Source organism: Lucilia sericata, unplaced genomic scaffold, assembly GCF_015586225.1.
Source record: "Lucilia sericata isolate MDLA Ls3-8-SP2 unplaced genomic scaffold, ASM1558622v1 Contig001334F_arrow, whole genome shotgun sequence".
Lineage (NCBI taxonomy): Eukaryota > Metazoa > Arthropoda > Insecta > Diptera > Calliphoridae > Lucilia > Lucilia sericata.
In genome coordinates, this window is record NW_023995279.1 from 95284 (window position 1) to 110438 (window position 15155).

At 30.2% G+C, this 15155-nt stretch overlaps 1 protein-coding gene across 1 annotated transcript; it reads right to left on the minus strand.

The window, feature by feature from the left end:
- Positions 1-9145: 9145 nt before the first annotated feature.
- Positions 9146-14868, minus strand: LOC119611005. Its single transcript, XM_037966455.1, is given in 14 exon segments — positions 9146-9809; positions 9812-10002; positions 10064-10649; positions 10652-10744; positions 10747-10891; positions 10945-10992; positions 10994-11107; positions 11174-11232; positions 11235-11328; positions 11385-11526; positions 11595-11754; positions 11818-11991; positions 13866-14144; positions 14208-14868. Coding segments are annotated over 14 exon segments (2871 nt in total). The 5' UTR covers positions 14794-14868; the 3' UTR covers positions 9146-9609.
- Positions 14869-15155: the final 287 nt, after the last annotated feature.

Below are 15155 nucleotides of genomic sequence, written 5' to 3' on the forward strand. Positions count from 1 at the left end.
TGAAAGTATGTTTCGTTGGTTGGTTGGTATAAAGGAGAGTGTGTCAATTCCTTGCTTTCCTTTAAAACATACAGATTCAAAATCATCAACATATGAGTGTAAGTGAGAGTATGTGAATGAGTAAGTTTGGTGTTTGAAAAGTGTGAGTAAGAGGAAATGAAACACTGTTAGAAGAAGTGAACCAGATAACTAGGATGCTGAAACTGAAATTGAAATCTCTTTGAAGACAGGAAAAATCCTTTCTAATTTTTATTGTACACGCATCCTGCATTCAAATGTATCCACACACTAAAACTTCAAAGTCAATGAAAACTACAAACCAAACAACAAAAATAAACAATAGAAACTAAAAGAAAACGGAAAATCCTCATCAAAATAAAAAAACCAGACAAAGCACTCTTAATACACACTCATACTATTATACTCTTTTTTGCTTACTACTATCACAGCTTCTTTCTTTTTGCCACAAAAAAAGAGAATTTCCTAAGCACAGCAGCCACAACAAAAAATTTGTCAACAAAAAAAAAACCTCATCATCAACTTGCAGTGACGTAAATAACTCAAAAAAAAAATTGGGTCAAAATTTTAATTTATTTCAATATTTCACTTGAAAAATTTTACACATATTTACATTCTTAACTTTATTATAACAATTTAAAAACTTTAACACCGTTATTTCTTTTATAATTTTAAAATCTCCCCCTTAAACAGCCATATGTTTAGCAAAGATTTTCAAACAAATTTTAAAGCGTAACTCTTATTTGTCCGTTATTTCCTGGTGAGAGAGTGTAGTGTAACTCTGTGTAGTAAATGATTTTAATGATTCCTTTGTGTTTTCTTTTCCAAGTGTATGGGAGTGAGTGTGTGTGTGTTGTTTATGTGGTCCGTGTTTCTATGGCGCAAGTCCTTGGAATGTGGCCGTTTGTTGTCATTCATGTTTATACCTTATATTTTACATTCTCCGTTGTAAACGAAAATATTGCTCTCTTTTTGCAAAAAGGAAGAAGAAAAATAACAAACTTTTTGTTTACAAATTTTGACAGCTTTCAAAAAATGCACACTTAGAGAAAAATATTCAAAATGTTTAATTGAATTTCTAGCTAGCTAACTAACTAACTAACTAACTAACTAACTAACGAACTAACTAACTAACTAACTAACTAACTAACTAACTAACTAACTAACTAACTAACTAACTAACTAACTAACTAACTAACTAACTAACTAACTAACTACTACTAACTAACTAACTAACTACTACTAACTAACTAACTAACTACTAACTAACTAACTAACTAACTAACTAACTAACTACTAACTAACTAACTAACTAACTAACTAACTACTAACTAACTAACTAACTAACTAACTAACTAACTAACTAACTAACTAACTAACTAACTAACTAACTAACTAACTAACTAACTAACTAACTAACTACTACTAACTAACTACTAACTAACTAACTACTAACTAACTAACTAACTAACTAACTAACTAACTAACTAACTAACTAACTAACTAACTAACTAACTAACTAACTAACTAACTAACTAACTAACTAACTAACTACTAACTAACTAACTAACACTAACTAACTAACTAACTAACTAACTAACTAACTAACTAACTAACTAACTAACTACTAACTAACTAACTAACTAACTAACTAACTAACTAACTAACTAACTAACTAACTACTAACTAACTAACTAACTAACTAACTAACTAACTAACTAACTAACTAACTAACTAACTACTAACTAACTAACTAACTAACTACTAACTAACTACTAACTACTAACTAACTAACTACTAACTAACTAACTAACTAACTCTAACTACTAACTAACTAACTAACTAACCACTACTACTAACTAACTAACTAACTAACTAACTAACTAACTAACTAACTAACTAACTAACTAACTAACTAACTAACTAACTAACTAACTAACTAACTAACTAACTACTAACTAACTAACTAACTAACTAACTAACTAACTAACTAACTAACTAACTAACTAACTAACTAACTAACTAACTAACTAACTAACTAACTAACTAACTAACTAACTACTAACTACTAACTAACTAACTAACTAACTAACTAACTAACTAACTAACTAACTAACTACTAACTAACTACTAACTAACTAACTAACTAACTAACTACTAACTAACTAACTAACTAACTAACTAACTAACTAACTACTAACTAACTAACTAACTAACTAACTAACTAACTAACTAACTAACTAACTAACTACTAACTAACTAACTAACTAACTAACTAACTAACTAACTAACTAACTAACTAACTAACTAACTAACTACTAACTAACTAACTAACTAACTAACTAACTAACTAACTAACTAACTAACTAACTAACTAACTAACTAACTAACTAACTAACTAACTAACTAACTAACTAACTAACTAACTAACTAACTACTAACTAACTAACTAACTACTAACTAACTAACTAACTAACTAACTAACTAACTAACTAACTAACTAACTAACTAACTAACTAACTACTAACTAACTAACTAACTACTAACTAACTAACTAACTAACTAACTAACTAACTAACTAACTAACTAACTAACTAACTAAACTAACTACTAACTAACTAACTAACTAACTAACTAACTAACTAACTAACTAACTAACTAACTAACTAACTAACTAACTAACTAACTAACTAACTAACTAACTAACTAACTAACTAACTAACTAACTACTAACTAACTAACTAACTAACTAACTACTAACTAACTAACTAACTAACTACTAACTAACTAACTAACTAACTAACTAACTAACTAACTAACTACTAACTAACTAACTAACTAACTAACTAACTAACTAACTAACTAACTAACTAACTAACTAACTAACTAACTAACTAACTAACTAACTAACTAACTAACTAACTAACTAACTAACTAACTAACTAACTAACTAACTAACTACTACTAACTACTAACTAACTAACTAACTAACTAACTACTAACTAACTAACTAACTAACTAACAACTAACTAACTAACTAACTAACTAACTAACTACTAACTAACTAACTAACTAACTACTAACCTAACTAACTAACTACCTAACTAACTAACTAACTAACTAACTAACTACTACTAACTAACTAACTAACTAACTACTAACTAACTAACTAACTAACTAACTAACTAACTAACTAACTAACTACTACTAACTAACTACTAACTAACTAACTAACTAACTAACTAACTAACTAACTAACTAACTAACTACTAACTAACTAACTACTAACTAACTAACTAACTAACTAACTACTAACTAACTAACTAACTAACTAAATACTACTAACTAACTAACTAACTAACTAACTAACTAACTACTAACTAACTAACTCTAACTAACTAACTAACTAACTAACTAACACTAACTAACTAACTCTAACTACTAACTAACTAACTAACTAAACTAACTAACGAACTAACTAACTAACTAACTAACTAACTAACTAACTACTAACTAACTAACTAACTAACTAACTACTAACTAACTAACTAACTAACTAACTAACTAACTAACTAACTAACTAACTAACTAACTAACTAACTAACTAACTAACTAACTAACTAACTAACTAACTAACTAACTAACTAACTAACTAACTAACTAACCTAACTAACTAACTAACTAACTAACACTAACTAACTAACTAACTAACTAACTAACTACTAACTAACTAACTAACTAACTAACTAACAACTAACTAACTAACTAACTACTAACTAACTAACTACTAACTAACTAACTAACTAACTAACTAACTAACAACTAACTAACTAACTACGAACTATAACTGAACTAACTAACTCTAACTTAACTAACTAACTACTAACTAACTAACTAACTAACTACTAACAATAACTAACTAACTAACTAACTAACTAACTAACTAACGACTAACTAACTAACTAACTAACTAACTAACTAACTAACTAACTAACTAACTAACTAACTAACTAACTAACTAACTAACTAACTAACTACTAACTAACTAACTAACTAACGAACTAACTAACGACTAACTAACTACTACTAACTAACTAACTAACTAACTAACTAACTACTAACTAACTAACTAACTACTACTAACTAACTAACTAACTAACTAACTAACTAACTAACTAACTAACTAACTAACTAACTAATTTTACTACTAACTAACTAACTAACTAACTCCCGTTAACGAAATAAGTTAAAATCATCGTCTCGAAACGGTTGCCAAACTTTCATAAAATGTCAATTTCTGGAGAAAAATTGAATTTCTAGTGACAAATCGGATTTTTAGTGAAAAATAAATTTTTAGTGAAGAATTGAATTTCTTGTGAAAAAATCGAAAATCAAGTGAAAAATCTAATTTTAGTGAAAAATAAAATTTTTTGTGAAATATAACATTTTAAATGAAAAATTTAATTTTGGAGAAAAATTGAATTTCTGGTGACAAATCGAAAATTAAGTGAAATTTAAATTTTTTGTGAAAATCGAAATTTTAGTACAAAATATAATTTTAGAAATCAGATTTTTGGTGAAAGATTAATGACCAAAACCTCGTAATTTTAGTTAAAAATTTAAATTCTGGTGGAAAATCGGATTTTAAGTGAAAATTAAAATTTTTAGTAAAAAACAAAATTTTAAATGAAATCAAAATTCACTTTTTAGTGAAAGAAAAACTTGGACTTTTTACTGTAAAATTTTGATTGAAATTTTCTATAGAACAGAGAAACTTTGCTCAAAGAAAAGTTCTTTTAGTTAGAGGAGCTTTTTTTAAACAAAAGTCCTCTTGGGAGAACAGAAGCTTTTCTTAAGAAAACTTATATCAAGTGCAGCATGAAGTACTACGAAGCAGTTTCTTTTAAAAAGTAGTCTAGACTAGTGTAAGTTATTTTAGTTAGAGCAGCTTTTCTTAAACAAAAGTCCTCTTGAGAGAGCAGCTTTTCTTAAGAATATGTATATCAAGTGTAGATTTTCCTAAAAAAAACTCTTCTTAAGGAAGAATTCTCTAAAATTAAACAGTTTCTGCCAACAAATTTCTATAACAGAGCAGTTCTCTTGAGCTTTCTCTTGAGAAAGCAGCTTTTCTTATGAAATTTTGTATCAAGTGCAGCAACTTTTCTCACAAAAGTTCTAGAGCAGAGCAGCTTTTCTTAAAAAACACTCTAACATAGAGAAACTTTTCTCAAACAAAAGATTTCTAGACTAGAGAATAATTTCCTATGGAAGTTAGATAAATTTGTCTATAAGGAAAGTCCGTATAAAGAAAAAGCTTTTTAATGAAAACTTTCATAGAAGAAAAGCTATTCTTTTCTTAAAGAAAACTTTTCTAAAATAAAAAAGCTTTTTAAGGCAATTTTTCTACATTGGAATAAAGCAGAATTTCTTAGGAAGATAAGATCGAATATCAAAATTGAAACTCAATGTTTGTTTTTTTTTTGTGAAATGTTTAAATTTGTTTTTATTAAAGTTTTTAACATTAAAATCTAATAATTACTATAAAAGTTTAAAGCGTTTTTTATTTTGAATTTATTTTCATTTCATTTAATTTCAGTTTTTTTTTTTCGACTTTTATTTTTTATTAAATTTTATCAATTCAATTAACTATGTTAGGAATTTTTTTTTATTAATTTATTATAATTTTTCTCAAGAAAAAATTGTCTATAAATTGATTTTCACATGAAGTTTGTTTTTTAAGTTTTTTTCTTATATAAAAAGTTGTGGTGATGATTATTTAATTGTTTTTTCATTTAATTTGTTTAAGGTTTTTGGAAAGAAAAAGGACAGGTGAGGCTTTTAAGGTGATATGGCTAATAAATTTGTGTTTATATTTGTTTTAAATTTATTTTGAACACATAAATATATTTATTAAATATTTTTTTTGTTTTTGATTTATTTTTAAGATTTTTTTTTCAGTTTGAATGAAGGTTTATAGATGCGTTGAGTGATGTTTGCAATATTGGAGTTTTAATTATAATTTTAAAATAATAAAATTATATTGGATTTATGAAATTTGCTAAATTTGTTTGAACATTTTTAAATAAATTTGTTTTTTTTTTTTTAATTTTAAGGCTCAATGTAACACAACAATAAGTTTTGTTTTATTATATTTCTATTTATTTGAAATTTGTAAGTTTTATTTTTTTCTCAAAATTTAACAGTTTTATAAGTGCTAAACATACTAGTAATTCGATTTAGAAAAATTAAACTTTATTTGAAAAATTTTAAGTAAACTTAGTTTTTTGAATTAAAAAGCTCTTCTTAACAAAATGTTAATTAGATGCTTTAGATTAGCGCAGTGTATTTTAAGAAAAGCTCTCTTGATTAGAGCAGCTTTTGTCTCTAAAATACTGCATCTTTTCCTAAAGAAAAGTTCAACAGAAAGGCCATTTTTTATGGTAAAGCTATGTAGATTAAAGAAGCTTTTTTAAAGAATTGTTCGGCAGATTAGAACTGGTTTCCTCAAGACAAGTCTCTAGACTAGATTAGCATTGCTTTCAGAAAACTTTTCTATATTAGAGCAAGTTCTCTAGAATAAAGTAGCTTTTCTTAAAGATAATTTCTTTAGGAAAGAACAGCCTTTCTTAATAAAAAGTTCTCTTGAGTAAAAGCTGTTATTATTTAAGAAAAGTTTTCTAGGTTAAAACTTCTTTCTTAAAGAAAAGTTCTTTATATTAGAGCAGCTTTTATAAATATAAATTTTCTAAGCTAAAGCAGCTTTTCTTTTAAGAAAAGTTCGCAAGATTAGAGCAGCTTTTCATAACGTCAAATCTCTAGACTAAAGCAGTTTTCCTTTAAGAAAAGTTCTCGAGATTAGAGCAACTTTTCTTATAGAATATTTCACTAAATAAGAACAGTCTTTCATAACGAAAAGTTCTGAACAGTAAAGCAGTTTTTCTTAAAGAAAAAGTTCTGTAGATTAGAACAAACATTTCTTATAGAAAACTTCTCTAGATAAGAACTGTCTTTCTTAATGAAAAGTTCTAGAGAGTACAGCAGCTTTTCTTAAAGCAAAGTTCTGTAGAATAAAGCAGCTTTTATTAAAGAAAAGTTTCTTCCAAAAGTTTTCTATGTTAGAACAGCTGTTTTTAAGAAAAGGGTTTTTATATTAGAGCAGCTTCTCGTAAGGAAAATTTCTAGATAAGAACAGCTTTTCTTAAAGAAAACTTCTGTAGTAGATTAGGGGCATCTCCTCTTAAAGACAAGTTCTCTAGATTAAGTAGCTTTTCATTAGGAATATTTCTCTAGAAAAGTTCTATGTACAACAGCAGCTATTCTTAAACATAAATTCTTTAGATTAGAGTAGATTTTTTTAAGGAAAAGGTCCATAGATTGGAGAAAACTTTTCGTGAAGGTAATTTTTCGGAACTTGGCAGGATTTCTTCAAGAAATGTTCTCTAGAATAGAGAAACTTTTCTTAATAAATAGTTCTCTAGATTTCAACAACTTTTCTTAAAGGAAACTTCTCTAGATTACAGCAGCTTCTCTTAAAGATAAGTTCTTTAGAATGGAGCAGCTTTTCTTGCAGAAAATGTTCTAGTAAAGAATAGCTTTTCTCAATTAAAACTAATCTAGCCCAGTTGAGATTAAAAGTTTTCCAGATTTTCTTAAGGAAAATTTCTCTAGATAAGAACAGCTTTTCCTAATCAGAAGTTCTTTATATTACAGCAGCTTTTCTTAAAGAAAATCCTGTAGATTAGAGTAGATTTTCCTAAGGAATGGGTCCATATATTAGAACAACTTTTCGTAAAGGCAAGTTTTCTGAACTAGACAAGATTTCTTCAAGAAAAATTCTCTAGATTAGATAAACTTTCTTAAGGAATAGTTATCTAGATTTTAACAATTTTTCTTAAAGTTGGATTACAGTAGCTTTTCTTAAATATAACTTCTTTATAATAGAGCAGCATTTCCTGAAGAAAAATGTTCTTGTAAAGAACAGCTTTTCTCAATCAAAAGTACTCTAGGCCAGTTCAAATTAAAGTTTTATCTAATAAAAAGTTCTATATACTACAGCAGCTTTTCTTAAACAAAAATTCTGCAGATTAGAGTAGCTTTTCCTACAGAAAGGGTCCATACAATAGAGAAACTTTTCGTGAAGTTAATTTTTCTGAACCAGACAAGATTTCTTCAAGAAATGTTCTCTAAATTAGAGAAACTTTTCTAAAGAAATAGTTCTCTAGATTTCAAAAATTTTTCTTAAAGAAAAGTTCTCTAGATTACAGCATGTGCTCTTAAAGATATATTCTTTAGAATAATGCAGCTTTTCTTGAAGAAAAGTTTTCTTGTAAAATAAAAGCTTTTCTTAATCAAACGTACTGTAGGCCAGTTTAGATTAATAGTTCTCTAAATTAAAAAAACTTTTCCTAATGAAGCGTTCTGTAGATTAGTTCAATGAAAAATTATCTAGAAAAAATTATATTGTCTAAAAGCAAAGTTCTGTAGACTAGAATAGCTTTTCTTAATGAAAGTTCTTCTAGAGCTTTAATTAAAGTTTTCTAGAGCTTTTTTTTTAAATAAATATGTTTCTATTGTCTACATCATGTAAACATCCTTAAGCATCGGTTTTACTAATATGTAAGCTTACTCATAATTAATTTAAGAAACCTAAATAAATAAATTAAAATTTTATTGTTTTTTTGTTAATATTTCATTGTTTAATATTTTTATATAGTAAATTTGATTTTGAACATTGAGAAAAATTCAATTTATGTTTTTCTTTTTGTCATAATATAATCTTCTACATGAAGACACCATTGTTCTTCGTTTATTTTTTTCTGCTAATCAATCTATAAATTGTATGCAAAATTTTTTTTAAAAACTTTTTTAAGTCATATTTTGTTAATAATTTTTTTTACAATTCAATTATTCTAAAAACGTCTATCATTCTTTTTAATTTATGTGTTTTTTTATTATTTTCTTTCATATAATCGGTGGATTTAAAAACCTGGACTTATGTCGTTTTTTTATTATTAATAAATTTACTTTTTTTAATTTATTAATTAATTAATAAGATTTGTTGTTGTTTAAACATTTTATTGCCTAAGGCTGAAAATGTGTGTGTATGTGTGAAAGAGAGAGAGAGAGTGTGTTTGATGAAATTTTGTTTTTTTTGGAAAAAATTTGATTGCTTTAATTTATGTGGGAGATTTTTCTAAGTGTAGTAGTTTTTAAAATTTTGAGTTTTAAGATTTAAGGTTTAAAAAGTTTTTAGTGTAAATTTATTTGCTGTAGTTTTTCTTTATACCAAAATATAGTGAAAAGATTTAGAGAGGGTGGGTGATGGTTGTTAAGTTGGTTTGTGTCTTAGAAAGGTGCTTTCTAATTATTTTTAAGGAATTTAAAGTTTTTAAAAAGTTTTCTTCAATTTATTAAATTGAGATTTTTTTTCTCCTATATTATTCTAAGAAAAATTCCAAGTAAAAAATAAAGGACTAGAAAATGTAAAAGTGTTTGATTTTTCTTCTAAATGTTAGGAGCTACTTGTAGTAGTTTGGTAGTGATAGTTAGAGTTAAACGCATCATAGAGGATAATTTTACCACAAAACTAAACTACACGGATGTGGTCATTTGTTCAACATAGGTTATAGGTCTCGATAGGGATTGTGAACGTTTGAGTTTACATTTAGGTATTGTAGCAGTAGAATGCGCCGCTACTGCTGGTCCAGTATCTTTAAAAACATTTCTCGATTGATTGGAGGCTGATATTGTAGTGGTAGTAGTGGCAGTGGCCAGAGATTTATCGAGATTTGACAGGAACAGTGTTGAGCGAGAGGCTGTTGTGCTAGTTGGCGCGGCACATAGATGTATTCACGCGAGGGCTGTGGTTTACATTTGCACTGTTGCGACATAGTCGACAGGCCCTCGGGTACACTTTGACTTTTGCAGTTCTGGAAATAGCTGGATGGGCTGCAGGTGCAAAGTAAGGGTTGGGTGTTTTCCATTCTATAAAGAGATATTAATTTTAAACAAGGTCTCCTTTAATACATCACATCTTCCAACTTACCTTAAATCTCTATTAGACCACTGAACATTAGCTTGGCACTGTAACTGGAATTGATTGGAACCACAACAGTTGGCATTTTGTATAAAGGAAAGACTACGTCTCAAATAGTTGCCCGTACCATTATCATATATATAAGGATAACGATGATCATGACCCACTTCGGCAGCATGTAAAGCACCCACACCTCCAGTACGACTCAAATCGGTCATAAAATGTCTTCTCTGCTGAGCTGGAGTATGCTGATGCTGATGACAATTACACATAGGCCTTAAAGGTTCACACATACACGAAGAACTTGCACCCAATTGATTTAAACTAATACAACTACGATTTATTAGATCAGGGGCTGGATAATCACAGCCATTGGTTTTCGTATAGTCTACCGTAAAGGCCGGTTGATATTTATGTCGTATATATTGCGTAGACATGGAACGCATGCGCGGTGTTGTCGGCACTGCAGCACCATTCATATTCGAACGTTGTGAAGGATTATGAGGGTATGTGGAGTAACCTATGAAAAATATTATAATGGCGGCTATGGCAGCAGCAGCTGAGCATATATAGTAACCCGCTCGTCCATATTTAAGGAATAGTCATTGAGAAATATGGTTAAAGGTACACTTATCAGCACTGGTATGGCTTCAATTCCTCTGACAAAAGACCAAGTCTTAGAAAATTCACCTTGACCCGTTCCAGGGCCAACATTTTCAAAGAAAAACGAAAGCCACCAAAACCAACACCATAAATGCCCGATAATATGCACAGACCTTTGTAGCCCATAATAAAGGACATGAAGAGTATGGAAAGTGCCACAGTAGCCAGGAAAAACTAAAGAATAAATTTTGTTAAAAAAGGTTTTAGAACGACTATTCTAAACCTACCTGCGATATTATTGGTGTAGACAATACAAAATTATGTATAACAAACGGCCCTTCTTATTAAGACACCCGCCAAAACTACTCCCAAGGTTGTAGACATTCCCAGCATAGTTTGTAATAGCACCAATTCTTGAACATCGGAACCTTCTTTGGCAGCATTTAAAGACTGAAAATAGCAAAAATTTCGAAATTCTAATTAGATATCCAAAATTAGAGAAAAAGTTTCACTTACCATGGTAAACATTGGTGTATATATACCCAAAGCCGCCACAGCAGAGGTCAATAATAAATCTTCACTGTGCCCGATTTTAAATTTGATATGTCTTGTAATAATTTCTTTAAAATATTAGGCTCTACGGGAGGATTATTGTTTTTATGATCTCGCATCTGGAAGAAAATAAAATTAATATCATTTAAACTATATTTAACTTTTCAAAACCCACCTTTTTCCTTTGATTCTTTAAATGCTGTATGGCTCTTCTTTGAGGATGATATAAAGAAGCGGGTCTATATAAAAGACCCACGAAAAAGCTTATCGAAGTTAAGGCCGCTACAATTTGTAAACCACAACGCCAACCCATTTTTCTAAAAAAAAATTAAAACAACAAAAAATATTATCTGTTCATATCTGTTCAAATCATATATTAACTTACCCCACTCCTTCTTTTAATAGCACCGAAAATAAAGCTATACCCACACCCTCACCCGACATGGCCACCATTTCCACAAAAAGTCTTCTTTTCTTAAAGTAATTACCCAACATTATGGTCGATGTCTCACGCACCATTGCCACGCCTATGCCGAAAACAAAACCTGTAAGGAATATAAGTTATTATTGCAAAATTTTGTTTAAAAATTCGCTGAAGAAACACTTACCATAACTGAAAATAACCTGATCCACTTCAGTGGCAAATGAAGTGAATAGTATTCCTAAAGAGAGTATTAAACCGCCTACCACAGCCATTAGTCTAGTAGATTTTCTCCGACATATAGTCTCCACGAAGGGAGAAATTAACATTGATATTGACCAACTTAGTGCTCCCAGCCATTCTGAAATGATGTTAAGTAATATATATTAAACTCTCGATTCTTCTAACAAAATTTTTAAAAAGATCGGGTAATGAGTACACATAACAAATACTACAAATAACTGAATTAGATTTAAGCAATGTCAGACTCTTAGAATGTATAATTAATTATATTACTTTTCTCACGCAGTGTATAGACTATAGACTAGACTAGACTACAGACTATAGACTAGACTATAGACTTGACTATAGACTTGACTATAGACTAGACTATAGACTTGACTATAGACTAGACTATAGACTAGACTATAGACTAGACTATGACTAACTATAGACTAGACTATAGACTAGACTATAGACTAGACTATAGACTAGACTATAGACTAGACTATAGACTAGACTATAGACTAGACTATAGACTAGACTATAGACTAGACTAGACTATAGACTAGACTAGACTATAGACTAGACTATAGACTAGACTATAGACTAGACTATAGACTAGACTATAGACTAGACTATAGACTAGACTATAGACTAGACTATAGACTAGACTATAGACTGACTATAGACTAGACTATAGACTAGACTATAGACTAGACTATAGACTAGACTATAGACTAGACTATAGACTAGACTATAGACTAGACTATAGACTAGACTATAGACTAGACTATAGACTAGACTATAGACTAGACTATAGACTAGACTATAGACTAGACTATAGACTAGACTATAGACTAGACTATAGACTAGACTATAGACTAGACTATAGACTAGACTATAGACTAGACTATAGACTAGACTATAGACTAGACTATAGACTAGACTATAGACTAGACTATAGACTAGACTACTAGACTATAGACTGCTATAGACTAGACTAATAGACTAGACTATAGACTAGGACTATAGACTAGACTATAGACTAGACTATAGATAGACTATAGACTGACTAAGACTAGACTATAGACTAGACTATAGACTAGACTATAGACTAGACTATAGACTAGACTATAGACTAGACTATAGACTAGACTATAGATAGACTATAGACTAGACTATAGACTAGACTATAGACTAGACTATATAGACTAGACTATAGACTTAGACTATAGACTAGACTATAGACTAGACTATAATAGACCGACTATAGACTAGACTATAGACTAGACTATAGACTAGACTTAGATAGATAAGATAGACTATAGACTAGGACTATAGACTAGACTATAGACTAGACTATAGACTAGACTATAGACTAGACTATAGACTAGACTATAGACTAGGACTATAGACATAGACTATAGACTAGACTATAGACTAACTATAGACTAGACTATAGACTAGACTATAGACTAGACTATAGACTAGACTATAGACTAGACTATAGACTAGACTCTAGACTAGACTATCGACTAGACTATAGACTAGACTATAGACTAGACTATAGACTAGACTATAGACTAGACTATAGACTAGACTATAGACTAGACTATAGACTAGACTATAGACTAGACTATAGACTAGACTATAGACTAGACTATAGACTAGACTATAGACTAGACTATAGACTAGACTATAGACTAGACTATAGACTAGACTATAGACTAGACTATAGACTAGACTATACTAGACTATAGACTAGACTATAGACTAGACTATAGACTAGACTATAGACTAGACTATAGACTAGACTATAGACTAGACTATAGACTAGACTATAGACTAGACTATAGACTAGACTATAGACTAGACTATAGACTAGACTATAGACTAGACTATAGACTAGACTATAGACTAGACTATAGACTAGACTATAGACTAGACTATAGACTATAGACTAGATATAGACTAGACTATAGACTAGACTATAATAAAGGATCAAAATCTTACCATTTCCATTAGCATTCTGTATATGTTGAACAGCATAGAACAATGTCAAACCATAAGACAATTGCAGACCAGTCGTTAAAATATGCACCAAAAAAGACATGCCACATATAATCCAACCCCAGCCGCCATCAGGATAAAAATGTTGCCTAATGCCAATAGTATCAACTCCCGTACGTCTTAAAGCAGGAATATTACGATGCAACAAATAGAATTCTTGATCCCTTAAACCGGGAAAACCAGAATCCTGTTCTTCAAACTGATGCACGCAAGAATCGGGAGCTAAAAAAAAAACAAACAATTTTGAATAGTTTTTCTCTATAGGCAATAAAATAACAAACTAACCATAATAAAAACCATGATTGCAACCACGATTGGCCGAATGTAGAGCGGCTGGTGGTGGTGGCGCTAGAGTCTCTTGAGGTCGCACCTGTTGATGGTAGAGTTTACCACAGAGGCATGTAGAAGGCATTTGCATTTTATGATGGTCTATATTGTAGGAACTACAACAAGTATATTGCTGCTGTTGTTGTTGTTGTTGCTGGTGTTGATGAGCATGCTGCTGGGAATGAGATTGAGGTGGCTGATGTGAATGATGTTGATGTTGTAATGTCTGTTGCAATTGTTGTTGCTGCTGCTGTTTGGCATGACGTCTGCATGACATGCTATTGAAATTGCTAGAAGGAACATGTGTCGAGGCCCCATAATTATCATACAAATCAATGGCTGGCAATGCTGTTATCGAACGATGATGATGTGCTCTCATTAGGGGGGGTGGTGGTGGCGAAGGAGTTGCATTTGTCACCGAAGTGTTACACTTATATGCTTGATTTGCTATTGTAGCCTGGCTTGTTGCTGCTGTACTTGCTGCGGCAGTGGATGTAATTGTTGTTGCTTGGACACTTGATTTCACCATGGGTTTCTTTAACATGTTTGATGATGCTGATGATATATTCGATCTATGGGATTCGAGAGTGCTGTGAGGTGTAAGCAATTCGTTGACGTTGTTATTACTACTGGTGGATACAAAGGGCGTAGTCTTAGAGGTGTATTCTTTGAGACTTTGTGTGGAACCCTGTTGATAGGCCAAACGAGGACACGAAACCCACCAGACAACCGGTTGATCGTTGTAACGACAATTTTCACACAATATTCGTTGTGTGGTCAAAGCGGCAGGAGTGGCTATTGAAATGTCCCGAAATCCAGGAGGTGCGGGGGTAGTGTCAATTCCAAGGCAGATTGTTCGCTTAAAGATTTTTGTAGATTGTTTTGGAAATCGTTTGTTGCTGATGT